The 25,873-nt window shown below is 46.7% G+C and overlaps 2 protein-coding genes across 3 annotated transcripts; both read left to right on the top strand.

Moving 5' to 3' along the window:
- Positions 1-8,213: 8,213 nt before the first annotated feature.
- Positions 8,214-11,027, top strand: LOC109761577 (probable aldo-keto reductase 1). 2 transcript variants are annotated; one of them, XM_020320391.4, is made up of 7 exons: positions 8,214-8,584; positions 8,696-8,863; positions 8,933-9,136; positions 9,256-9,428; positions 9,515-9,611; positions 9,713-9,866; positions 10,354-11,027. In XM_020320391.4, exons 1-7 carry the CDS (start codon positions 8,531-8,533, stop codon positions 10,527-10,529), a joined length of 1,026 nt encoding a protein of 341 aa, XP_020175980.1. In that variant the 5' UTR covers positions 8,214-8,530; the 3' UTR covers positions 10,530-11,027. The 2 variants fall into 2 exon arrangements, with proteins under 2 accessions (XP_020175980.1, XP_073366559.1); XM_073510458.1 differs by having other exon boundaries at positions 8,423-8,863; positions 10,354-10,925.
- Positions 11,028-23,346: 12,319 nt separating this feature from the next.
- LOC109761580 (uncharacterized) lies at positions 23,347-25,413 on the top strand. The gene is made up of 5 exons (XM_020320395.4): positions 23,347-23,786; positions 23,886-23,966; positions 24,590-24,660; positions 24,733-24,798; positions 24,879-25,413. Exons 1-5 carry the CDS (start codon positions 23,723-23,725, stop codon positions 25,134-25,136), a joined length of 540 nt encoding a protein of 179 aa, XP_020175984.1. The 5' UTR covers positions 23,347-23,722; the 3' UTR covers positions 25,137-25,413.
- Positions 25,414-25,873: the final 460 nt, after the last annotated feature.

The following is a 25,873-nucleotide window of genomic DNA, read 5'->3' as shown; positions in this document are numbered from 1 at the left end:
TCTATTCAATCTAATCGACATATGAGGCAACAAACTACTGCATTTCTGTTTGTAGTCACCATATTTCATCTTGAAAGCCACACCTACACATTCATACTGTATATCGTAACACATTATAATCTGTTAACGACCGCTCACGAGCTTCAAACGAGCCGAGCCGAGCAGGGGTTTCTGCTCGTTAATATTAACGAGCTTAACGAACCGAACCTTAACGAGCACGAGTTTAACGAGCACGAGCTTAACGAGTCGAGCTGCTCGTTAGTCCATTCCTAGTTGCAAGTCTGGCTCTAGCTATAGCCTACGTTGCCAAGTCCATCTTCAACACTGAAGACAATGGCTCCATCACCAACGCTGATGCTAATGACAAGGACAACTCCGCTCCCACCTACTGCTTCATGGCACGTGGTGCCAAGGTAAACTCACGCGATGCTTACTTTCAAACATCAAGTGAAGATGACTCTGATTGTGAATCCAAACCCAGCTACAAAATAATTACTAAAATTGCAACTGAACAACAGCAAGCTATGGAACATATTCAAAAACTGTTAGACAAAAGCGATGACCTGTTGGACGCGGAAATGACCCTATCTCAGTCCTTAATTGAAGACATAAAAAATCTTCATGTTAAGTATGATGAACTTGAAAGTCGTCATGAAACGCTCTCAACAACTCATGAAAAGCTTTCCTACGATTATCTTCAAAGGAAGCAAGAACTTGAGAAATTGAGAGCGGCTCATGAAGATCTTCAAAAAGAGAATGAGTCACTTCGCACTCAACAGATCAGTCCCGCTCAGGAAGGATTTGAACCACCATGTCTAAAATGCCTTGAGCGTGATAACGCTACTTCTGTTGCTAAATGTTCTACTGATGCTACTAGTGCAATATCTTCAACTGTTGATGTGGTAACTAACCCCTCTGCTGAGGATGCCACTACTATTGCTGATGAAAATGCTAGGTTGAAGACATTGCTTGAGACAGGGATGTACAAAAGTCTCAAAGGGCATCAGACACTGTGCAATGTCCTCAAAAAGCAGATTCTGAACCGAAACCCTAGAAAAGAGGGTGTTGGGTTCGAGAGGAAAATGAATGTTGATGGTTCTTACTGAAAGCCTGAGCAGTACCCCAAAACCACATGGGTTGCTGCAAAGGGACCTTCAGTGGATCCATCCACCTTATCTGGTTTCACTTGTGCTAACCCAATTATCATTGATGAATCCGTTGATGCAAACTATAAACTGTTTAAGAATCAGAATGGTGAAGTGTTTGCTAGGTATATTGGTACTAATTGCAGGAATGGACCACCTATGAAGAAGATCTGGTTGCCCAAAAAGTGTCTTGAGAATCTTCCTGTGAATGTCATCATGACACCACAAGGGAAGAAGACAAACCCCAGACCAAAGGCTTCATATGGCCCAAAGGCTTCATACAGACACATGACTCACCTGAGTCACCCTAACGCCAATGTTTTGCAAGGAAATCATACTCAAACTTATGAATATGAGCGCGTGTCATCAAACCGCTATGTTCATAAGACTAAGAACTATTCTTCTTATTCATATGAGTACTATTCACCTCCTGCAAGGCTATTTGCTAGGGCTTCAAAGCCGAAGTTCTCAGATGCTGCACTTAGACTTATTGCTTCTAAGCCACCCCTGAAAATGTGGGTGGTTAAGAAAAATTAACCTTCTTTTGTAGGGAAATGTCTCCAGCCGGAAATCAAAGGCGTCTGATGCTTTTGCTGGGGACCTAAAACATCTTGTAGGGCGCAAGATAAAATGCCCAAATGGTCTTACTATGTATTTTGTTCCTGAATCGCTTGCCAATCATCCTATCTATCCTAACCTTGATCTGAGCTTTGATAATCCTCTTGTGCGTCAAATGTTTATGCTTCACAATACTCTTGGTGAAGCCTATCCCCCTAACTGTACTATAGGGTATGACACCTCATGCTTCAGAATGGATAATGGACAGCGGATGCACTAATCATATGACTGGTGATCGAAGTCTTCTCATGGACTCAACCTTACGTCCATCTGACAAGAGTCACATCACATTTGCTGACATTGGTAAAAGCAAGGTATTGGGTCTAGGTAGAGTTGCAATCTCAAAGGATCAGCACATGGATAAAGTGATGCTTGTTGAATCCCTTGGTTTCAACTTAATGTTTGTCTCAATGCTTTGTGACTTGAACATGATTGTGATATTTGGAAAATATCCTTGCCTTGTACTAATGGAATCTGACAAGTCTCTAGTCTTTGAAGGGTATCGAAAAGATGATTTGTACATGGTAGATTTCTCAGCAGGACCACAGCTGGTCGTATGTCTTCTAGCAAAGGCTTCGGAGTGCTGGCTCTGGCATCGGAGGCTAGGACATGCGGGCATGAGGAATCTGTACACTCTCGCGAAGAAGAAACATGTTGTAGGCATCGAGGGTGTCAAGTTCAAGAAAGATCATCTATGCGGTGCCTGCGAAGCTGGAAAGATGACTAGGGCCAAGCACCCCTCGAAGACAATCATGACGACATCTCAACCCTTTGAGCTGCTACACATGGACTTATTTGGACCTACTCACTACTCTACTCTCACTACTACTGCTTGTCTCTATGGCTTCGTCATTGTTGATGATTATTCAAGATATACATGGGTGCATATAATCCTCTACAAGACTGAAGTGCAGGATGTCTTCAGACACTTCGCCAACCATGCCATGAATAACTATGGCGTCAAGATCAAGCATATCAGAAGTGACAACGGCACAGAGTTCAAGAACACTGGCCTCGACCTTTACCTGGATACATTGGGCATCACTCATGAGTTCTCCGCTCCATACACTCCTCAGCAGAATGGCATCGTGGAGCGCAAGAACCGAACACCCATTGAGATGGCTCGGACGATGCTTGATGAATACAAGACTCCAAGAAAGTTCCAGCCCGAAGCCATTGATACTGCATGCCATGTCATCAAACGTGTTTATCTTCACAAGCTTCTGAAGAAGACATCCTATGAACTCCTGACTGGTAAGAAGCCAAATGTCAGTTACTTCAGAGTATTTGGTGCTAGGTGCTGGATCAAGGATCCACATCACACTTCAAAATTTGCACCGAAAGCACATGAAGGTTTTATGCTTGGTTACAGAAAGGATTCGCACTCCTACAGAGTCTTCAACCTCTTTCACTATAAAGTGGTTGAAACTGTAGATGTGCAGTTCGATGAGACTAACGGCTCACAAAGAGAGCACCTGCCAAATGTGCTAGATGAAGATCCACCTAGTGAATCCATCAAGCTCATGGGAACTGGAGAGATCATACCTTCTGAGGCACAAGCTAAAGAGGAACTCATCATTTCTGCACCTAATCAACCTGAAGCCAATGCTCAGCCTGAAGACAATCCTCCAAATGATGACAACGATCAGCAAGAGCAAAATCTTCGTCCAGTTCATCCTCGTGTTGCAAATGAAGTACAGATTGAGAAGATAATTGATAGCATCAATGCACCAGGTCCGCTCACTCGTTCAAGAGCAACACAGCTAGCAAATTTCTGTGGGCACTTTGCATTTGTCTTAATATCAGAACCCAAGAAAGTTGCTGAAGCCTTCATGGAACCTGAATGGATTCAAGCTATGCAAGAAGAGCTTCAACAGTTCAAGCTGAACAATGTGTGGGAACTTGTCAAGCGTCCTGACCCTCGCAAGCACAACATAATAGGCACCAAATGGATATATCGCAACAAGCAAGATGAGCATGGTCAAGTTGTCAGAAACAAGGCTCGTCTAGTTGCTCAAGGATACACTCAAGTTGAAGGGGTTGACTTCGATGAAACATTTGCTCCCGTGGCTAGGCTTGAAGCCATTCGCATACTGCTAGCCTACGCAAATCATCACAACATTCTTCTGTATCAAATGGATGTGAAGAGTGTTTTTCTCAATGGCAAGATTGAAGAAGAAGTGTATGTTGCGCAACCACCTGGCTTTGAAGATCCAAAACATCCCGATATGGTATACAAGCTTAACAAGGCACTGTATGGCCTCAAACAAGCCCCTCGCGCTTGGTATGACACACTCAAAGACTTCCTGAAGAGCAAAGGCTTCAAACCTGGTTCCCTGGATCCCACACTCTTCACGAAGACATATGATGGTGAATTGTTTGTGTGCCAAATATATGTGGATGACATTATCTTCGGCTGCACTAACCAGAAATACAGTGATGAGTTTGGACACATGATGCAAGAGCAATATCAGATGTCCATGATGGGTGAGCTGAAGTTCTTCCTTGGTCTTCAAATTCGTCAGCAGAGCAACGACATCTTCATATCTCAAGAGAAATACCTCAAAGACTGCCTGAAGAAGTTTGGAATGCAAGACTGCAAAGGTTACACTACGCCAATGCCAACCAAAAGTCATCTGGGTCCTGACGCCAATGGTAAAGAGTTCGATCAAAAGGTATACCGCTCCATGATTGGTTCTTTACTTTATTTATATGCATCTAGGCCAGATACAATGCTTAGTGTTTGCATGTGTGCCCGATTCCAAGCGGCACCAAAGGAATCGCATCACTTAGCTGTGAAGTGAATTCTCGATATTTGGCTTACACCCCAACACTAGGATTATGGTATCCAAAGGGCTCAGAGTTTGATCTAGTCAGATTCTCGGATGCTGATTATGCTGGTGACAAGGTAGATCGCAAGTCTACATCAGGCACATGTCACTTTCTGGGACGATCACTTGTCTGTTGGTCTTCAAAGAAGCAGAATTGTGTGTCGCTCTCCACTGCTGAATCTGAATACATTGCTGCTGGATCTTGCTGCGCTCAGCTTCTATGGATGAAGCAAACACTCAAGGACTATGGCATCCATCTGAAACAAGTACCACTCTACTGTGACAATGAAAGCGCCATCAAGATTGCCGACAACCCAGTTCAGCACTCGAAGACAAAGCACATTGAGATTCGTCATCACTTTCTCAGAGATCATGTCATGAAGGAAGATATTGATATCATTCACGTCTACACTGAAGAGCAATTGGCAGATATCTTCACAAAGCCCTTGGATGAGAAAAGGTTTTGCAAGTTGCGGTGTGAGCTAAATATCTTGAATCCTCGAATGTCCTGTAATTAGGCACACATCCTAACACTTATGCATGTTGATGGCTTAGATGTGCAACACACGCAGTAATGTATATCTTCAATCAATGAAGACTTACACACTGAGTGTGAATACATTAATGCGGAATTTGACTTCAGAGCGCCACGATAATTGTGCGCCGTGTCTGGGTCTAATACTTCCTATACGGTGGTTGCAACGCCAGAGTCGGACTCCTCCTCAGACTCCACCTCCGCCTCCTCAGAAGCAGACTCCTCCTCTGAATCCATCTCCTTGCCAACAAAAGCACGAGCCTTGCCAGATGAGCTCTTCTCGTGTGATGAAGACTTCGATGAAGATTTGGAAGAAGACTTTGAGGATTTCTTCTTCTTTTGTCATCAGAATCATATTCCTTGCTCTTTTTCTTCTTGTTGTTTTCATTGTCCCACTGCGGACACTCAGAGATGTAGTGACCAGGTTTCTTTCACTTGTGGCATGTTCTCTTCTTGTGGTCATGAGTAGAAGCTTCATCATTTCTTTAGCTGGATTGTGAAGACTTTTTGAAGCCTTTCTTCTTGGTGAACTTCTGGAACTTCTTCACAAGCATAGCAAGCTCCTTTCCAATGTCTTCAGGATCACCAGAACTGCAGTCAGATTCTTCTTCAGATGAGGAAACAGCCTTTGCCTTCAAAGCGCGCGTTCGGCCATAGTTGGGACCATACATGTCTCTTTTCTCAGATAGCTGAAACTCATGTGTGTTGAGCCTCTCAAGTATGTCAGACGGAGCGAGTTTCTTGAAGTCAGGGCGTTCTTGAATCATCAGGGCTAGGGTGTCAAACGAGCTGTCAAGTGATCTTAGGAGTGTCTTGATGATTTCATACTTGGTGATCTCAGTGGCGCCGAGAGCATGAAGCTCATTTGTGATGTCAGTGAGGCGATCAAACGTGAGCTGGACATTCTCATTGTCGTTTCTCTTGAAGCGGTTGAAGAGGTTGCGAAGGACACTGATCCTTTGATCTCTCTGGGTTGAGACGCCTTCATTGACCTTGGAGAGCCAGTCTCAGACTAGCTTTGACGTTTCCAGAGCACTCACACGGCCATACTGTCCTTTGGTCAGATGACCACAGATGATGTTCTTGGCAGTAGAATCCAGTTGAACGAACTTCTTGACATCAGCAGGGGTGACACCTTCACCAGTCTTGGGAACGCCGTTCTTGATGACATACCATAGATCGACATCAATGGCTTCAAGATGCATGCGCATCTTATTCTTCCAGTAGGGTTAATCAGTGGCATCGAAGACAGGGCACGTAGCGGAGACTTTGATTATCCCTGCAGTCGACATAGCTAAAACTCCAGGTGGTTAAACCGAATCACACAGAACAAGGGAGTACCTTGCTCTGATACCAATTGAAAGTGTTAGTTATCGACTAGAGGGGGGTGAATAGGCGATTTTTATGGAAGTCTTCAAAACATGAAAATTTCGAAGACAAACAATAGAAATGATCCTATTAACACGCAGCGGAAGGTAGACTACACTAGGCAGGCCATAGTCAAGTATTCAATGAAGTGAAAGCACGAAGACTAATAGCAGCTAGGTAGTAATGATCAGGATGGAAGATAGTATGAAGCCAAACAACAATAGTAGTCACACAGTGAAGTCAAACAGGTAACACAAGCAGGCAATGACTTCACGAAGACAAACTGTAAGTAAAGAGAGGGAGAAGATAGAACCAGTCGCTTGGTGAGGACAAGGATTTGTTGGACCAGTTCCAGTTGCTGTGACAACTGTACGTCTGGTTAGGGAGGCTGAGATTCAACTCAGAAGACCGCGTCTTCACCTTATTCCCCTTGAGCTAAGGACACCCAGTCCTCGCCCAATCACTCTGGTAAGTCTTCAAGGTAGACTTTCAAACCTTCACAGACTTCGTTCACCGGCAATCCACAATGACTCTTGGATGCTTAGAACGCGACGCCTAACCGGCCGGAGGATTCACAGTCCTCAAGTGTAACAAGTCTTCAGGTCACGCGGACAGGAAGACTTCAGTGATGCCTGACACTCTTTGGCTCTGGGTGTTTTGGGCTTTGTCCTCGCAAGGATTTCTCTCTCTCTCAAAAGCTTCGGAGGTGGGTTGCTCTCAAACGACAAAAGCCGTACACTCACTCTGAGCAGCCATCAATTTATGGTGTAGGGGTGGGCTATTTATAGCCACTAGGCAACCCGACCTGATTTGTTCGAAATGACCCTGGGTCACTAAGGAACTGACACGTGTTTCAACGGTCAGATTTCAAAAACACGCGGCAGCTTGACTTGGGCTACAAGTAAAGCTGACTCATCTGCCTCTGGATAAGATTTGCTCTCATTGTCTTCGCTCGAAGACATAGGATTTGGTTGAGCATCACTTCAGTCATTCTGACTTTGTTCACTTGGACCCCACTTAACAGTACGGTGGTTCCTATGACTCAACAAAGAAGAAAAGGAAATACGAAACAACTATGTCTTCGCACTCCATAGTCTTCACGTGAATGTCTTCTCGAGTCATAAGCTTCGATGTGATTGTTTTCACATACCACCATTGTCATCAATGTCTTCATACATTTTTAGGGGTCATCTCCGGTAGGTAAACCGAATTAATGAGGGATTACTACCTGTGTTATTCTGCAATTCTCAGAAACACATTGATCCCTCAACCAGGTTTGTCGTCAATACTCCAAAATCAACTAGCGGTGACACTAGATGCATTTACAGCCTCAGATTTTTCTAAGCGGAGTAAAGCACCGTAGAAAACTTGTTTAAAAAGAAAAGCACAGTAGAAAACTGATGTCATGTTCAAGACACTTGGCGTGAGTTTGCATGTGGACGAGAAAGAAAGAAAAATGGCAGTATTTTATTCGTAGGATGGACTTGGCATCCGAGCAAGAAGAGGGCGTTTCATTTCTATCTCTTTCACCAATTTTTTTTAGAGATATCTTTCACCAATTTGGCAGCTCATGCCACAGTAGTTCTGCATTTGTCACTAGCATTTGGCAACACGTTTATGGATGACTTGAGAATCTTGTTGTTATGTGCTAAAACGAGTCACCGCTGTGCCCTTGCACGTCATTCTAATCGTCTCATCTATCACATGCCAAGCGTCGTATTAGGCGCTAGTATAGTGTTGAAAAATATCTCACAGGTGAGGATGCGCCGCGCCGGTCGCAACAGCAGTACGTACTTACTTACCGTGCATCACCCACAAAAAGATGATTATGATAATATCATTACCTGTTGAGTGTTGTCATTCGAGCTCGGAGCTCGGACAGCCGCTCGTTCCGATTACATATAGCGGGTCACTGATCTCACTGGACGGTTCGCTACTGACTGCCTACTGGCAACATTCACGCCTGCGCTGCGCTTCCGTCCCGTGACTTGCCTGCCTTCCCCTGCCGCCGCGGCTGCGAGCTTCAGGGCGCCATGGCGCAAACCCCACCGATTCCCCGCGTCAGCCTCGGCACCCAAGGACTGGAGGTGATCTTCTTCCCCTTGCCCTCTCGCCACCCTCGATTTATTTATGTAACTATCTTCTGCCCGGCCGGTCTCGCACTGAATCGAATCGAATCGAATGATCCAACAACCAAGGTGTCCAAGCTGGGGTTCGGGTGCATGGGCCTCACAGGCTCCTACAACTCCCCGGTCGAGGACGACGCCGGCGTCGCCGTCATCACGCACGCCTTCCGCCGCGGCGTCACCTTCTTCGACACCTCCGACGTCTACGGGCCCCACGCCAACGAGATCCTCCTCGGCAAGGTTGTTTCTCTTCCGTATCCCACCTTTGCCAAAGAGGGAGACTGAGTGTGGAAAGATTGGTTGTCCCAGGCGCTGAAGCAGCTGCCGCGGGAGCAGGTTCAGGTGGCCACCAAGTTTGGGATTCAGCGGGATGCCCAGGGCAAGAGCACCATCTGCGGCCGCCCGGAGTACGTGCGCGCCTGCTGCGAGGCCAGCCTGCACCGCCTCGGCGTCGACCACATCGACCTCTACTACCAGCACCGCATCGACACCACCATCCCCATCGAGGACACGGTCGGTCTCTTCTCGTTGCCACCCACCCCTTTCTTCCTGTACATGAGAATCCCTGTGTTTGTATTTGATTGGTGTGGTGTGATTCCTTGCTCTGATTACTGGGCTGAATTTATTTGCAGATTGGTGAGCTCAAGAAGCTTGTGGAGGAGGGGAAGGTCAAGTACATTGGGTTATCGGAGGCGAGCCCGGACACCATCCGGCGTGCTCACGCTGTGCACCCCATCTCTGCCGTGCAGATGGAGTGGTCTCTGTGGGCTCGCGACATCGAGCCCGAGATCGTGCCTCTCTGCAGGTGAATTTCGGCATTACAAACTCTAACTCGTGTGCTTCCATGATCGATAGTCCTGATTGATTGATCATGCGTTGTATGGACCTCAGGGAGCTAGGGATTGGAATTGTTCCCTACAGCCCGATTGCCCGTGGGTTTTTCGGTGGAAGGGGAGTGACACAACAAGTGTCTGCTGAATCTAGTCTGGTATCGATACAATCAACCCAATTGGTTTCTGCACTAGTCATTTCTTTTTAGTTAATATACTTAGGCCTGAACCCCTCTCTCTGTATAATTTGTGTTTTTAGAAAGGCCATCCACGTTTTTCGGCTGAAAACCTGGAGAAGAACAAGCAACTCTATCTGAAAATGGAAGAACTGGCCAAGAAGCACCAGTGCAGCCCTGCTCAGCTAGCTTTATCCTGGGTTCTGCATCAAGGGGATGATGTGGTTCCGATACCAGGTTTAATGCCGTGTCCTTCTCATTTCATTGATGTCACATAGTGTTAAACATGTGCAATGATTTCTTGGAGTTATAAATTCACATAATAGGCGAAAAAACTGAAGATCGTCTTGCTTGCATGTGCTTTCTGATAGAAGTGAAATGCGTGTTTAAGAAATCTTAGTGAAGTATACGAGATACAAAGAAAGATATTTCAACTGTAATCTAGCTGTCTTTGGCAGCCAAACATAACATACCGTGGTAATATGAAGACACTCTTTGAGATCTGATCTTTTGCTCTACAGTTTGTGCCATGGTGTTAATTTTGAACTGGCTTTAAGCTGAACTGTGAAACGTTTTGATGCCTCGGAACAATGGCCTAATTTATCCACAAAAAGACCTCTTTCGCTGCTTCCAGGTTGCAAACAAGTAGTACATCAATAGTGAAGATCATTTTTCCAGTAGACTAGCATTGTATCACTGACAAATATGCTGTACAATTTCTCAGGGACTACTAAGATCAAGAATCTAGACTCCAACATTGACTCCTTGAAGGTGAGGCTCACGGAAGATGACCTCAAAGAGATTAGCAACGAGATACGCGAAGAAGATGTTGCCGGTGGGAGGCAGTATACTTCGTTTGCGAAATTCACCTGGAATTATGCGGATACGCCAAAGAAGTGAAACTACAAAAGATTGTGGAGACGGTGAAACAAGCATGCCATGCTATGTGCTCGTGTGATGAATGGTGCCCCCTGTATCTTCATCTTGTGAATTGTCCCGTGAATAAGAACATGTGCACTGTCTCCACCTGCCGTGTAAATTTATGTGTGCCTGTATAACAGAAGACTGAGACTGTGCTAGCTATGTTTGTGGCTCTCTAGTCTTACCGGCTTTCCGTGACAGCAATTACACTGTTGGAAAATGTATCTGCTCAAAGAGATATTCAGAAGCATATCAAGACGTTTGAAAAAAAAAGCATGTCAAGAAAAACTGTTATGGCCGGTTTAGCTAGGCCCACAGGGCAGTAGTTAGGGGTTTGGCCCACAAGTTATCTTAAGTTAATTCTTATGCAAGTTATCTTAGGTTAATTCTTATGCAAGTTATCTAGGTTATAAATATAGGTTGTAAGACTCTTTTTGAAATCAAGCAATAAGAAGAATAAGAAGAATATTATCTCTATTGCCCGGCTCCCAGAGGAGCTGGAACCCTAGCCGCCTCTAACCCTAGCCGCCGCCATCATCCTCCTCCTACGCGACGGCGCCCAGCCGCCGGCGCGCCCGCTCATCGCCTCGCCCTACTCCATCCTTCCCCTACAACCTACGGAGCAGGTCCGGTAGGATCCCTGGTTCTACCAATTTGGTATCAGCTACCTGGGTTTCGACCATGTCATCATCACCACCAGTACCGCCGCCGCCACCGCCGCCGCTGCCCCTTACCACCACCACCGCCGCCGTGTCATCTCCGATCGCTACGGGGCAGCTGGCCCTTCCGTCGGCGCCGCTGGATCTCATCTCCGGCGCGCCCACCGGCCTGCTGCCGCCCCCCGTCACCACTACGCTGCCAGCTCCATCGACTCGACCGGCCCAATACTCCCCGGAGGCCATGGCCAGTGTCCTCAACGACCTGGTCGTCGCGGTCCAGGGCATCCGGCTTTACCTGGCCAGCCCGTACGGGCCGTCACCGCCGCTCCCGCCGCCCGTGCCCTCCGGACCGCCGGCTCTTCCGTGGTACTCAGTGCCCGCGGCCCTCGCCGGAGGCTACCCGGCGCTACCGCCGCCATCCGCTCCAGCGCCGGCCTGGCCGCAGTGGCCCGCGCCAGCCCGCGGCTACCGCGCCCGCCCCAGCCCCGTGGCCGGTCTGGCCCGCGCAAGTTCCGTCCGCGCCGGCGCGGGCCACTGCCGGCCGCGGCGCCCCTCTGGCACTTGGCGCCGGCGCCCTCAGCGGCTCCGTGGCCGCTACAGCAGACGCCACAGGCGGGGGCCACCAGCCCTCTGCAGCCGCCGTTCTCCGCACCGGCCTGCACCGGGCTGCCGCTGCTGCCGTTCCCGGCGGGACACCCCGGCGGGTCCACTCCGGCCGCGGGCCCTCTGTGGTATTTACAGCCGCCGTCCCTCGCGACCACCGACGCTACAACCACCGGCGCCGCCCCTGCCCAGCTCGAGGGCACCCTCGCCGACCGGCCTCCCGATCCATCAGGTCCGGTTCCCGCCCTCCCCGTCGCCACTTCCAGCGTGGGCGTCTGCGTCTTCGCCTTCGCCGGTCTACACCACGGCTCCGGAGCAGCCGACCCCGTTTCCGCAGTTCAGCGGGCCATCTGGCTCCGCGGGTCCCTATCCGGAGTACTTCGACCAGGCACCACCCGCCTCGCTGCTCCGCACCTCCGAGCCAGCTCGACACAGTGCTCCGACCCAGACACCGCCGCGGTTCGCCAAGATCGACTTCGCCACTTATGACGGCACGGAGGATCCCCTCAACTGGCTCAACCAGTGCGACCAGTTCTTCGGCGGGCAGCGCACACTCGCTTCGGACCGGACCTGGCTTGCCTCTTATCACCTCCGCGACGCAGCCCAGACCTGGTACTACGCTCTCGAGCAGGACGAGGGCAGCATGCCCCCTTGGGAGCGCTTCCGCGAGCTCTGCCTCCTTCGCTTTGGGCCTCCGGTTCGCGGGAGCCGCTTGGCGGAGCTCGGTCGCCTTCCCTTCACCTCCACGGTGCAGGACTACGCCGACCGTTTTCAGGCCCTGGCATGCCATGCGTCGGGTGTGACGGCGCAGCAGCGGGCCGACCTCTTTGTCGGTGGACTTCCGGATCACATCTGCATGGACGTGGAGCTTCGGGGACCCCAGGATCTCCAGTCGGCCATGTACTACGCCCGCGCGTTCGAGCGTCGCGCGGTGGCCATCCAGCAGGAATCACCGTCCCGGACCGCTGGGTCGCTACCCGGGTCGGATTCCGCGCCGGGTCGGCCTGCGCAGGCTTCTGCGGCACCCCTCACCGCGACCGTGGCGCGCCCGTTCCGCCGGCTCACCTCAGCCGAGATACTCGAGCGTCGCCGCCAAGGGTTGTGCTTCAACTGCGACGAGCCCTACACGCCCGGCCACGCCTGCCCGCGACTCTTCTACCTGGAGGTTGCAGACTACATTCCGGAGGACGCTGTCGCCGCCGACCTGGCTGCCCCAGCTGTCGAGAAGGTGTTTGACGCTGGTTGATCGCCTCGAGGAGTTCCGCAAGCGCTTCCCCACCTTACAGCTCGAGGACGAGCTGTTTGTGCAGGCGGGGAGAAGTGTTATGGCCGGTTTAGCTAGGCCCACAGGGCAGTAGTTAGGGGCTTGGCTCACAAGTTATCTTAGGTTAATTCTTATGCAAGTTATCTTAGGTTAATTCTTATGCAAGTTATCTAGGTTATAAATATAGGTTGTAAGACTCTTTTTGGAATCAAGCAATAAGAAGAATATTATCTCTATTGCCCAGCTCCCAGAGGAGCCGGAACCCTAGCCGCCTCTAACCCTAGCCGCCGCCGTCATCCTCCTCCTACGCGACGGCGCCCAGCCGCCGGCGCGCCCGCTCATCGCCTCGCCCTACTCCATCCTTCCCCTACAACCTACGGAGCAGGTCCGGTAGGATCCCTGGTTCTACCAAAAACACTCCTATCTAAGCTGGGAGCAGATGAACCACGTGTTCTGGCAAGTCACGAATGCAACACGCTCCATAGATCCGCTGCACCGCTTGCTGCACGCTGGAGCTGAACATGAGATGATACAGCCGCTGCCAGGAAGGAACATTAAGGCCGATGCAATCATCTTCGCAAATCTAGTTCAGCAAGAGATCGAGGCCTTGATGGAAATTATCCACAATTTTGGTGAGGCGGCGGGACATAGAAATAATATGTAGAAATCGATGGCCACACCTATCCACTTGTTGATGCTCAAAAATGGCATGATCGCAAAGAGTGACTTGAGGCTGTAGCAAGATGAGGTCAAATTTATGATTTCATGTCACCATTGGATGGCTCTCTTCAAACCGATCGAAATAGATATAGAGATGGTCCAAAACGCAGCTCGGATGCAAAAGTTATGACAATCTTAGATATGCTAGTATTGACATCAGATTAAATAATGGCATGAAACCTAATTAAGACGGTCTCGGATGGAAAAAATTACAACTGCAAAGTTCTTCATCTCGTCGAAACGGACGATTTTGATATAAAACTCATTCCCATCCAAGGTTGTATGCAAGTTCTACAGCCAAATCGTATGCTAGAGCAATGTTTGGCCTGATCATCCGGGCCGGGGTCCAGATCATCCGGCCGGAGGCCGCACGAATGACCCAGGCAACAGAAGGTTTACGACGAAGCCGGATGATCTGGGTCAAGTCCCGGATGATCCGGGTAAAGGCCGGACAATCCGGGCAATCGTCCGGACGTCCGGATAGTTTTTTCTGCTCCAGACTTTAGAAAACGGCCCGAAACACGCTCAAGATGGCCTCAGATCGAAAAGTGTTCAACATGAAAATTCTGCGTCTCCTCGAAACGGTTGATTTTGGCAGAAAATTGTCCAAATCCGATGTCGTATGCAAAAGTTACAACCCGATCAATGTACTGCTGTCAGAAATCAATGGTTGGCCGGATCATCCGGGCCGGAGGTCATGAGAAGTTCGAATTTGGTTATATTTTGATGATTTAGACGGCAAGGCAAGTCCTTTTCTTGTACCGGAAGTCCATCCGCATCTTATATAGACATGAGGTGATGGCCGATGGAACAACAACACACAATCGAACAATCATCTACCACTTTTACTTTTACTTTTATCTCTCTCCATTGTTCTTCTTCTTCTTCTTCTTCCGCGTTCTTTATTCGTTCTTCTTCATTGCAGGGCGGCGAACCTCGAGGCCCTAGGTGCGATCAGGTCGACCTAGGGCAGCCCATAGTCGCCACCCGCCCTGACGGGTCCCTCCCGGGCGTGTAGGGTTTCAGGTCTACAAAAGCACCTACCAGATTGCTTGTGTACCGCGCTTATGGAGGGGTCTCCTTCGACGTGAGATGCATCACCCTCGGCGTTGGAGGTACACGGTGACATGTTCGTGTGCGAACACACTTTTTGGCGACGCCGCTGGGGACGAAGCTTTGAACAGTCTCCGGCCCGTTCTTGCTACGAAGAGATCGTAATCTAGGATTTGCAATCTACAAAGGTAATATGAATACCCAATTCACATATGTAGATGCAAATAATGCATATGTTGTGGCTAGATCATCTAATGAGCATAATGTATCGGCTAGCCCTAACTTTATCGATCATGCATCTAATTATGTGCAAGAGCCGATGCAACAAAATCTTCATGCTTCTACCTCATATAATTTTAGCAACATACAACATATGTACTTCAACTCTCATGCATCGGCAACCCCAGAAATCGTTATGCCCATGAAGAACATGATGAGTTTGGTCAAGCAAGTTGAAACACCTCTTGTAGGAACTTCCAATAGCATGCGACAAAGTGTTTCACCTTTTTATTCATCGACAACTAATTTGCAATATACTAGTTTAGCCATGCTGATGGATGGGAGAATTGGCCATGATACTACTAGCTATTCGGCCAGTTACTTTCAACCATCATATGCTACACCTCACGTTATTAATTATTCGTCACCGTATACAACTGTAGATGCTCGCAATTCGGCTCCGCACCTTCACGGTCATAGCCGAATAAGTGAAAATTTTGCGGGAGTGCACATGCCATCATCTAATATTGTAGCATATAATGCATCCTCTATGCAATTGCATAATTTCGGCAACACCTTAATGCCAAAAGAATCTAAAAGTATTGTGGAGCAATCCCTTACAGAATGGGAAGTGACTAAATTAAAAAGGGATATAGCCCAAAATAATAATATTAGTGCTCTTTGCCTTGAAGAACATGATAAGGGGCTAGTTCCTGATTATGATGCAATAAAAGCTAGAGTTTTGCAAGAAGATGAATCTTTACCAATTGGTAAAATTGGCGAGCAAAAATATGGTTTTACAACAATGCATATGCCTTCACCTAATACTACATCATATTATACACCCCCTGCATAATTGCAAAGTTTCGGCAACACCCATGTGTCATTGCCGAAATAATCTAAAAGCATTGGGGGGCAATCATATCCGGAGTGGTCTGAAATTGAGAAAAAACTTAAAGCCATTTTTTGCCGCTCGCCGCCAGAAACAAATAGAAAAAAATTTGGCTTAGATAAAAGAAGCATTGCAATTGGTAGTATCAATGATTCGGAACATGTAAGTGCTTCGGTTGAAAAAGCCGAATCAAGTAGTATATATTCCGAATCCATCAGATCCAAAGAGGCAAGTAGTATTGAGAAAGGGCATGGAAAGCATGGCAAAACGACCATGCTTGATTTTTCTAAAGTTAACGGAACCTACTTCCTACCCTATGAGTTTCGTGCCATAGAAATTAATGAACTTCAAGGACAAGAACAAGTAGCCGAACAAAGTTCGGCTGACAAAAACCTTCAATGTAATGATACACGGAATCAAGAGAAAGATGATGAAAAGGCGTTGGGGAGCCATCCAAAGGCGGAGCAAGATATTGTTCAAGTCACACCACCATCATGCTCTCCCAACATATTTGAAGAGGTATGTCTAACAAGTAATTTACCTATTTTCATATTTAGTCACAACTTTATTGTTGATGCATCTATTAGAAAAATCCTCATATGTAATTTTGAAAGACCAATGAAGAAGGGTAATTTACTTGTTAGCAATAAAATTGTTATAGAACATATCGGTCAACCCATTGCGCCATTTATAAAGACCGATAATGACTTATTGTTGCAGCCAAAGCTTTCCCCGTTGCTTTATCTAAAGTTCATATCTGATTGGGTAGCTTTGCTTATTTCGTACTTGGCTTGCACTTGTCTCAATTGAGACATGTATATTCTAACAATGTTCGTTTTAGAAATTTAAAGCCAAAGTTAAAATCTTTTGAGAAAACCGATGCTAGTATATAGTTTCTTATTTAAGTACATCGGAAAAAGAATGCGAAAGAGGATTCATAGCCGAATGGGAAGATGCCAAATCTGAACCATTCAGGTGCTTAATTCCGAAGCCGTTCTCACACAAGATCGGCTAGAAAATAAAAATTATACCTTCAATTCAAACATGTGTGATCAAATCTTTGATTTGTTGTTGACAAATAATTATATTAGAATTTGTGAGTCATCTATCCATGGACGAATGTATTGTAAGTTGCATGATTCGTTCAAGCATAATTTTGAGGATTGCAACATGTTTCGTCAAATAGTTAAATTGGACACTGAAAAAGGACAATTGAAATTTGTTGAAACACCAAGAGATGACCAGTCTATTCCAATTGGTCCTGATGGCAAAAAGTTTATGCATTGGCTGCTTCAAGCCGATCCATTTAAAGAGAAGGTAAAAGCTGCATGTGACGGGATCAAGCTTTCAAGTAAAGAAGTTATTGAAGAGCATAATGAACATAATCTTGAGGATGAGAATTCCATCGAGGCTACAATGAAGACACCAAGGACTGTGGGGAACAAGTAAATCCAATGATCGATGAAAGCAAACTAAAAGAAAACAAAGGCCGAAATAAGCGCAAGTGTAAGAGATCAAAATCACCTTCGCTGAACTATTGGATAAATATCAAAAGAAAAGTGAAGAGAAGAATGCTTATCGGCCAAATCATGCAAAGAAACCAAGATCATCGCCAAGGCGCAAATATGAGGATCGGTATTGGCAAAGTGAGAATTTTAAGGCAACATATCCATATTCTTATTTTGGGCTGCCAATGCCAATGCCGTGGATGCCTCCCTATGCTCATGTAGATCTATATCCATCATGGGACAGGTATGATACAAGGGCACATTCTCCATCTTATTCTAGACCATCTCACCAATATTATGCAGCTCCGACAAGATCAACATTTGAACAATCACATGTTAAAGACCGTTTCAATCATAAGGAATCGATCCGGAACTCAAGGAAGAAGAAAGAGGTGGTCAAGCAAGTTTACCGCGTTAAAAGAGATGGTCGTAAGAGTGCTACTTCAAATTTGATTTCAAATAAAAAAAGCTAATTAAAGTGTTGACATTGGCTACTAAAGGCAATGAGATGAAGCAGCCAATTATTGAGAGTCAAAGTGCCAAATGTGAAGAAAAGAAGCTAAGAGTGCATAAGGCCAAAAAAGAATTGTCATTGGTCAAAATAGAATCATAGCCGAGATGCCGACTCAGCTTATCGTATTGGCAAAAGAAGGAATTACAAAATCTAAGTGCACAAGAGCTGAGAAAGAAGAACATGGCATGGGTTCCCAAGAGGATCAATCAAAACAAAAATGATGTGCATGCTTCTATTGCAACAAGTACAATAAAAGTGAAGAAAGAGAAGGATGGAAGCAACAAACAATTAAGCCGAAGGTGTGCATCACAACATCAAAATCTTCGGTTAGCACATTATCCATTTTCTTCAACCATGCCATTGAGGCCTTTGCCATGGAATTCATCCCTAGGTATGATCAATTACCCTCCATGGATTTATTTTGATCCATGGGTGCAACATAATTTTTTATATCATGAGAGGGTATTACCAAATCACTATACATTTGGGTAGTTACATTTTTGTTGCTAATACAAAGGGACCAAAATATTTTATTGCTATTTCATTTGTTTATTTTGGCTATACATACTTTGGTGGGTGAATTCTACATGGACCTCATGGTAATGACCGATATTTATCTATGGCCCTAAGAATATGTCAAAGCATGGCCGGTGTAGTATCCTAACATCCTCCTTAGTTCAATTGGAGACCGAAACAAGGTGCTATATATATTGAGGCTTTCGGTGATTCATTATGAGTAGTGCAACAAATATCCAAGGGTCATCAATGTTTTGACGAATCACTTATAGTTTTATCTTGAGGTATGTCTAGATGCAAAATTTACCTTGGGTTCCTTTAAAATTGTTCATATTTCTAGACATGATAATTCAAGAGAGTTGGCACAGCAAGCATCCGGCTACTATGTTAATCATGGTGTATTGCATTTCTATCAATAGCCGATGCTTAGTATCGTCAACAGAGGTAAGGCCGAACCAAAGTCCGCCGCTTCGGCCAATAATGAATTTTGTATGCAAGCGAAAGTAAGGATTGGAAAAAGTTTATTGTTGATTATATGCAAAATCCTAGCAAAAGGGTGAACAATATGGTTCGGAGGATGACCTTGAGATGCATATTTATGGAACTTTATCATCGGGTTGTTGATGAAGTTGAGAAGGTTTCACCCAAGTTTGCATCAAGGATTCAAACAAATAATGGCCAATATATATTTATCGCCCTAAGCACATGCAAAGTTGTCGATGGAGTGTTGACATCGTCCTTAGAAACCAACACGGTACAAGTTATTTTTCGGCACGCTGGCTTTCCCGAAAAACAGGGGGGCATGTGTTGACGCTAAAAAATGACATGATCGCAAAGGGTGACTTGAGGCTGTAGCAAGATGAGGTCAAATTTATAATTTCATGTCACCATTGTATGGCTCTCTTCAAGCCGATCGAAATAGATATAGAGATGATCCAAAACGAAGCTCGGATGCAAAAGTTATGACAATCTTAGATATGCTCGTATTGACATCAGATTAAAAAATAGCATGAAACCTAATTATGACAGCTTTGGATGGAAAAAGGTACAACTGCAAATTTTTCGTCACATCGAAACGGACGATTTTAATATAAAAATCGTTCCCATCTGAGGTCGTATGCGAGTTCCACAGCGAAAAACGTGTGCTGGAGCAATGTTTGGCCGAATCATCCGGGCCGGGGTCCAGATCATCCGGCCAGAGGCCGCATGAATGACCCAGGCAATAGAAGGTTTACGACGAAGCCGGATGATCCGAGTAAAGGCCGGACAATCCGGGCAATCGTCCGGACACACGGACAGTTTTTTCTGCTGCAGACTTTAAAAAAGGCCCGAAACATGCTCAATATGGCCTCAGATTGAAAAGTGTTAAACATTAAATTTGTGCGTCTCGTCGAAACGGTCGATTTTGATATAAAAATCGTCCAAATCTGATGTCGTATGCAAAAGTTACAGTCCGATCAATGTATTGTTGTCAGAAATCAGTGGTTGACCAGATCATCTGGGCCTACGGCCAGACATCCGGGTCGGAGGTCGTGAGAAGTCCGAATTTGGTTATATTTTGATGATTTGCACGGCAAGGAAAGTCCTTTTCTTGTACGGGAAGTCCATCCACCTCTTATATAGACACGAGGTGGCGGCTGATTGAACAACAACACACAATCGAACAATCATCTACCACTTTTACCTTTACTTTTATCTCTATTCCTTGTTCTTCTTCCTCGTTCTTCGTTCATTCTTCTTCATTGCAGGATGGCGAACCTCGAGGCCCTAGGGGCGATTAGGTCGACCTAGGGTAGCTCATAGCCGCCATGCGCCCTGAGGGGTCCCTCCCGGGCTTGTGGGGTTTCGGGTCTACAAAAGCGCCCGTCGGATTGCTTGCGTATCGCGCTTCCGGACGGGTCTCCTTGACGTAAGATGCGGTGCATCACCCTCGGCGTTGGAGGTACACGGTGACGTGTTTGTGTGCGAACACCGCTGTCCAGACATAAATTTAGAGGAGGTTTTGCAGAGCTTTGGAGAACAGATGACAACTTGCCCTATAACATACTCCGTAAAAAAATATAAGAGCGTTTAGATCATTAAAGTACAAAGAAAATAACATGGTTTACCGATCACTCTGACAAGGCTAAGAATGGTCCATCTACATTGCAGGGTACCATAAAAGACCTCATAGTTTATACTTGATTGCATCCCAGCTCGACTAGCTGGATGGACAGGTACACTTATGTCAATTGCCGCCCGTAGAGTGCTTCTCCGCTCCGTGCTCAGCTTGCTACCAACCTTCACGATCATGGACCAACGGGTACCAAAGAAATTCTTCAAGGAAGTAGATAAGTCACGTTGATGTTTCCTATGGGCGCACGACGACGAACTCACATGAGGTAAATGCAAGGTAGGCTGGTTGAAAGTATGTACCCTAGTTGAGAATGGTGGTTTGAGCATCCTTGGTCTGGAATGATTCAGCCGATCATTACGGCTCCGATGGCTGTGGCATGCTTGGAAAAATCCAGAGCGACCTTGGGTTGGGATGGAGGTGCCATGTGATGACAAGGACAAGACCATGTTCAGTGCCACTATAACGGTAGTGGTACGCAATGGAGAAACGGCAAAATTGTGGAGTTGTTCCTGGACCGATGGTGCAACCCCTGAAGCTCTCCTTCCCGCGTTTATTTAAACAGTCGAGATGGAAAAATAGGACTGTTAGGGCTGCTCTTGCTGAAAATACCTGGATTAAAGACCTGGCGCACGACAATACAAATCCCCTGCTGCAGGAGTTTCTGGCCATGGCTAGGGTGATGAGAGTAGCCAGCGGCAACATTAGACATGGGATTCAGGACGGAACTTAACTACAAGTGGTAGTACACTGCGGGCTCTGCATACTGGGCTCAATTCCAAGGCACCTGCAAGATGATCTTTTATTTGAGACAAGACAGATCATCACCTAAAGGAGACCCATCTCGCAACAGATGGGCCAACAGGTTTGTTATACTCCCAAGCAAAAGGTGGCCAAATTGGGTGGTCCTGGCGTGCTGGCCCAATGGCCTGCGTGCCCAGTCCGTGATGGCCCTGGCACGACGACACGTTTATAATAGGGCCCTGACGACATATGGCTTGCACAACACGGATGCCCGCACAACATGACCCGCTTACTATTTCTATATTTTTATTTAAGAATTTTATTATATATTAGCCACCCAAAACAGTCCAAAAAGGCCCAAAATAGCCTCAAATCAGGCGAGCCGGTGGGCTAAACGGGCTGTGCCGTGCCTGGGCCAGGGGGCAAATCCTATTTGGCGCTTATGCGCCGGTTCGCCGATGGTGCAACCCCTGAAGCTCTCCTTCCCGCGTTTATTTAAACAGTCGAGATGGAAAAATAGGACTGTTAGGGCTGCTCTTGCTGAAAATACCTGGATTAAAGACCTGGCGCACGACAATACAAATCCCTTGCTGCAGGAGTTTCTGGCCATGGCTAGGGTGATGAGAGTAGCCAGCGGCAACATTAGACATGGGATTCAGGACGGAACTTAACTACAAGTGGTAGTACACTGCGGGCTCTGCATACTGGGCTCAATTCCAAGGCACCTGCAAGATGATCTTTTATTTGAGACAAGACAGATCATCACCTAAAGGAGACCCATCTCGCAACAGATGGGCCAACAGGTTTGTTATACTCCCAAGCAAAAGGTGGCCAAATTGGATGGTCCTGGCGTGCTGGCCCAATGGCCTGCGTGCCCAGTCCGTGATGGCCCTGGCACGACGACACGTTTATAATAGGGCCCTGACGACATATGGCTTGCACAACACGGATGCCCGCACAACATGACCCGCTTACTATTTCTATATTTTTATTTAAGAATTTTATTATATATTAGCCACCCAAAACAGTCCAAATAGGCCCAAAAATAGCCTCAAATCAGGCGAGCCGGTGGGCTAAACGGGCTGTGCCGTGCCTGGGCCGGGGGCAAATCCTATTTGGCGCTTATGCGCCGGTTCGCCAACTGGCGCCTGCAGAGGCTTCTAATTGGGCCGGCCCGTTTCGTTCTTTTTTCTGGTTTTCCAAACGCAAAAAGTGTGAGGAGATGTGGATTCGAACCCGCAACCTCTTCGTCGCAAGTGCACGTCCGTAGCCACCAGGGCACCCTCCCAGAATGTACTACTTAGTTCTTTCTTTTATTCTCGTTCTTCAGTTCGGTTTCATTTTTTATTCTTTTTTCCTTTTTTCTCATCTTTCTTTGTTTTATTCAGTGCGCTTTTTTTAATTCGTGAACCTATTTTTCAAATTCGATGATTTTTTTAAAAAAATTGATGAACTTTTTCCAAATCCGATGAACTTTTTTTCAAATTTGTGAACATTTTTTCAAGTTTGTGAACCTTTTTTCAAATGCGATGAACTTTTTTCAAATAGGATGAACTCTTTTCAAAATCGATGAACTTTTTCCAAATTTCATGAACTTTTCTCAAATCCGATGAACCTTTTTTCAAATTTGTGAACCTTTTTTCAAGTTTGTGAACAAATGCGATGAACTTTTTTTCAAAAACGGGATGAACTCTTTTCAAAATCGATGAACTTTTTCCAAATTCGATGATTTTTTTTTAAATCTATGAACTTTTTTCAAATTTGATTATCTTATTTTCAAATTTAATGAACTTTTCAAAATCTATGAACTTTTTTCAAAAACCAGGGAGCGCGGCACGAGTGCCGGCCCGGCACGGCCTGTGTATTAGACGTGCCTGGGTGGGCCGTGCCGTGCTTGGCCCGTTTAGGCCAGGCCGTGCCGGGTTCTGCTCCTAAGCCCTAGCGTCCAAGCCCTCAAAAAAAAAAGCCCTAGCGTCCGATCCATCCAGCCTCCCCGCCGCCGCTCACGCACGCGCCTACAATCTTTCTCGTTTCCTCTTCTCTCTCTGCTTCGCCTCGCCTGTCCTCCTCCTGGACGTCCCGTCCCCATCGGCTGGCACGCTCGCTCCGCCCACGTTTCTCGACGCCGTTCGGCCGCAGCTCTCCAGCCCTCTTCCTCGACCGTCCCCAACTCCCCGTCGGACGCGCTCGCCATCCGCGCGTGCTCGGGTAGACGTGCCTCCGTCCTGCGCCGCCGCCGTCGAACGTGCCGTGGCCGGCTGTCCGCACGCGCAGTGTCGCCTCTGTCTCGATCTCCACGCCGGCGTCGCACTCGCTGCCCACACTGCGCGGAGTCGTGGTGACCTTCTCTTTCGTTCGTCAGAAGCCATGGGGGAGCCTAGCAAAGAGCTCCTGGACCTCCCCTCAGGGCCCAATCCACCCTCCTTCATCGGTGCGGCTACCGTCCCCGTCCCCGCCTCCCCCAAATTCCTCTCTGGTTGGTGTTTGCCTTCCTCCTTTGCAATGTTTAGGGGTTTTGTGTGATTTGCAGAATCGCTGTTCGCGGACAGGGAGCAGCACAAGGGCAAGCGCAAGGCGGGGCCTCCCACCGATCCACTCCCAAAGAGCCAAGGTATCTCTTCTTGTTGCTACTCTGTGCAGCTCCGAAAATAGATGAACCGTTGCGCGAGATTGATTATATGTTTGTTTAGTCCAAGCTCATCAGAGAATCATATGAACATGTATGTGTTCACCCTAGTTCTTCCGAGTCATTAATCAGTGGCACTGTTTGGTTGTTGCTAAGAACGAGCTTGAACCATACGGCTATTTAGGTTCTCTTGACTGGAAAACTGCCTGTTGGGGCTGTTAACATAGTACGTCATTGTGTGAAATAATTTCTTTGAGTCGGCTTATTATGTACAATTTTTTGACTGAAATATCATAGGGAAAGCCTCTACATTGTACTCCCTCCGTTTCTAAATATAAGTCTTTTCAGGGATTTCAACACAAACTACATACGGATGTATACAGACATATTTTAGAGTGTAAATTCACTCATTTTGCTCCGTATGTAGTCCCTTATTGAAATATCTAAAAAGACTTATATTTAGGAATGGAGGGAGTAATTTTCTAAATGAAAAGGTTTGACAAATATTTACATGTCCAAGTGGACAGGTACAAAAGGAATTTGTTTGTTGGCTTATGTACTTCTCCCCTGAATTTTCTGTTTAACTTGGGTGTTGCAATGCTGCATAGTTCTTGGAAAAGTGAAGGATTTCTTGGGAGAGATGGCAAAGGCCAATGAGAAATTGCAGCTTGATGCGCAGGTAGGCTTCTAATTGATTTTGCGTTAGATCAGTTTCCCTACTGTTACTTAGCTCCATTTTATCTTTGTGCAGAACAAGCCTCCTGAGGAGTATGACATTGAAGCACTCACTGGAAATGAAAAGGAATATATTGAGATGGTAAAGCTAATCTATCCTCAGGGACATGGTGGAGAAAACAGTGTTACTGAGCTAACTGATGAGCATGGTTCTGTTTGCAGGATTTGATTCTCGGTGTAGCTGATCTTCATTCAGAGCAGGCTGTGGATGCAGCTGAGGCGACAATGAGCAGCTTCCCACCCTCGGGAGGTTCATTTGCTAGTAGCTCATCTGACTCAGAAGATGATAGCGATGAAGATGGTGACGATGAGCCTGAAATGCCTAGCAAAGAAAAATGTGCCAATCCAGGTAAACCGGAGTCTAATCCAGCCAAAGGGAAGAAGCCCAATAAAAGACAGAAGATTGTTGTTCTCAACTAGGATCCTTGTCATCCTTGACAAACCAGGGCAGGGAGCTTTGCTGCTTCTCAGGAACACCTAAGTTTTGTGCTGTGTGATGCTCAGGTTAACTGGGGGCTGTATCCTTATGGGCTAAGTGATGTCGTGCTCCACTCCAGCAATACAATGTGTGACAATATCGTCTGTTCTGAAACAGCGTTCCATGTACTATCCTGTTTCCTTCACGAATTGTTCAGGTGCTTAATGCCCTTGAAGAGAACACAGAATGGGGTTTTAGTGCCTCCTTTTTTTTAGAAAAGACACCGAAAGGGGTCTTATGTATAATATTTTGCAAAGAAAACAGTATGAAACGACAACTCTACACAAAACGACCATAAAGATAAATATACATTGAAAACCTTCATGGCCGTCTTCCTTCGATTGTTTGCCGCTCGTCGGAGGTTACGAAGACCCTTGCCGCGGGCAATGAGATCTACTAACCGAAGCGGGTTGGAGAAACTGGACCTTACCAAGATCTGAAGAGAGGGCCGGATCAGCCGAGAGGCCGGAAAGACCTTGTTCCAACACGGCAAGTCGCCACATCGATATTGCCAAGGAGTAAAACAAGGACATACTAGAACTAAGAAAACAGAAGGGTGGGTTCCCCACTCCTCTGGCCACCGACAAAGCCACGGGGCAGTAAGTTGCAGGGGATCGAGGCGGCGGTGTGGACGGGACCTTGTGTGGAGGTTTGGAGGGCAAATTTGACAAATTTGATC

Source organism: Aegilops tauschii, chromosome 3, assembly GCF_002575655.3.
Source record: "Aegilops tauschii subsp. strangulata cultivar AL8/78 chromosome 3, Aet v6.0, whole genome shotgun sequence".
In the NCBI taxonomy this organism is placed as follows: Eukaryota; Viridiplantae; Streptophyta; class Magnoliopsida; order Poales; family Poaceae; genus Aegilops; species Aegilops tauschii.
Note: the sequence above shows the minus strand (reverse complement) of the source record. Positions and strands in the feature narration are given on the sequence as shown.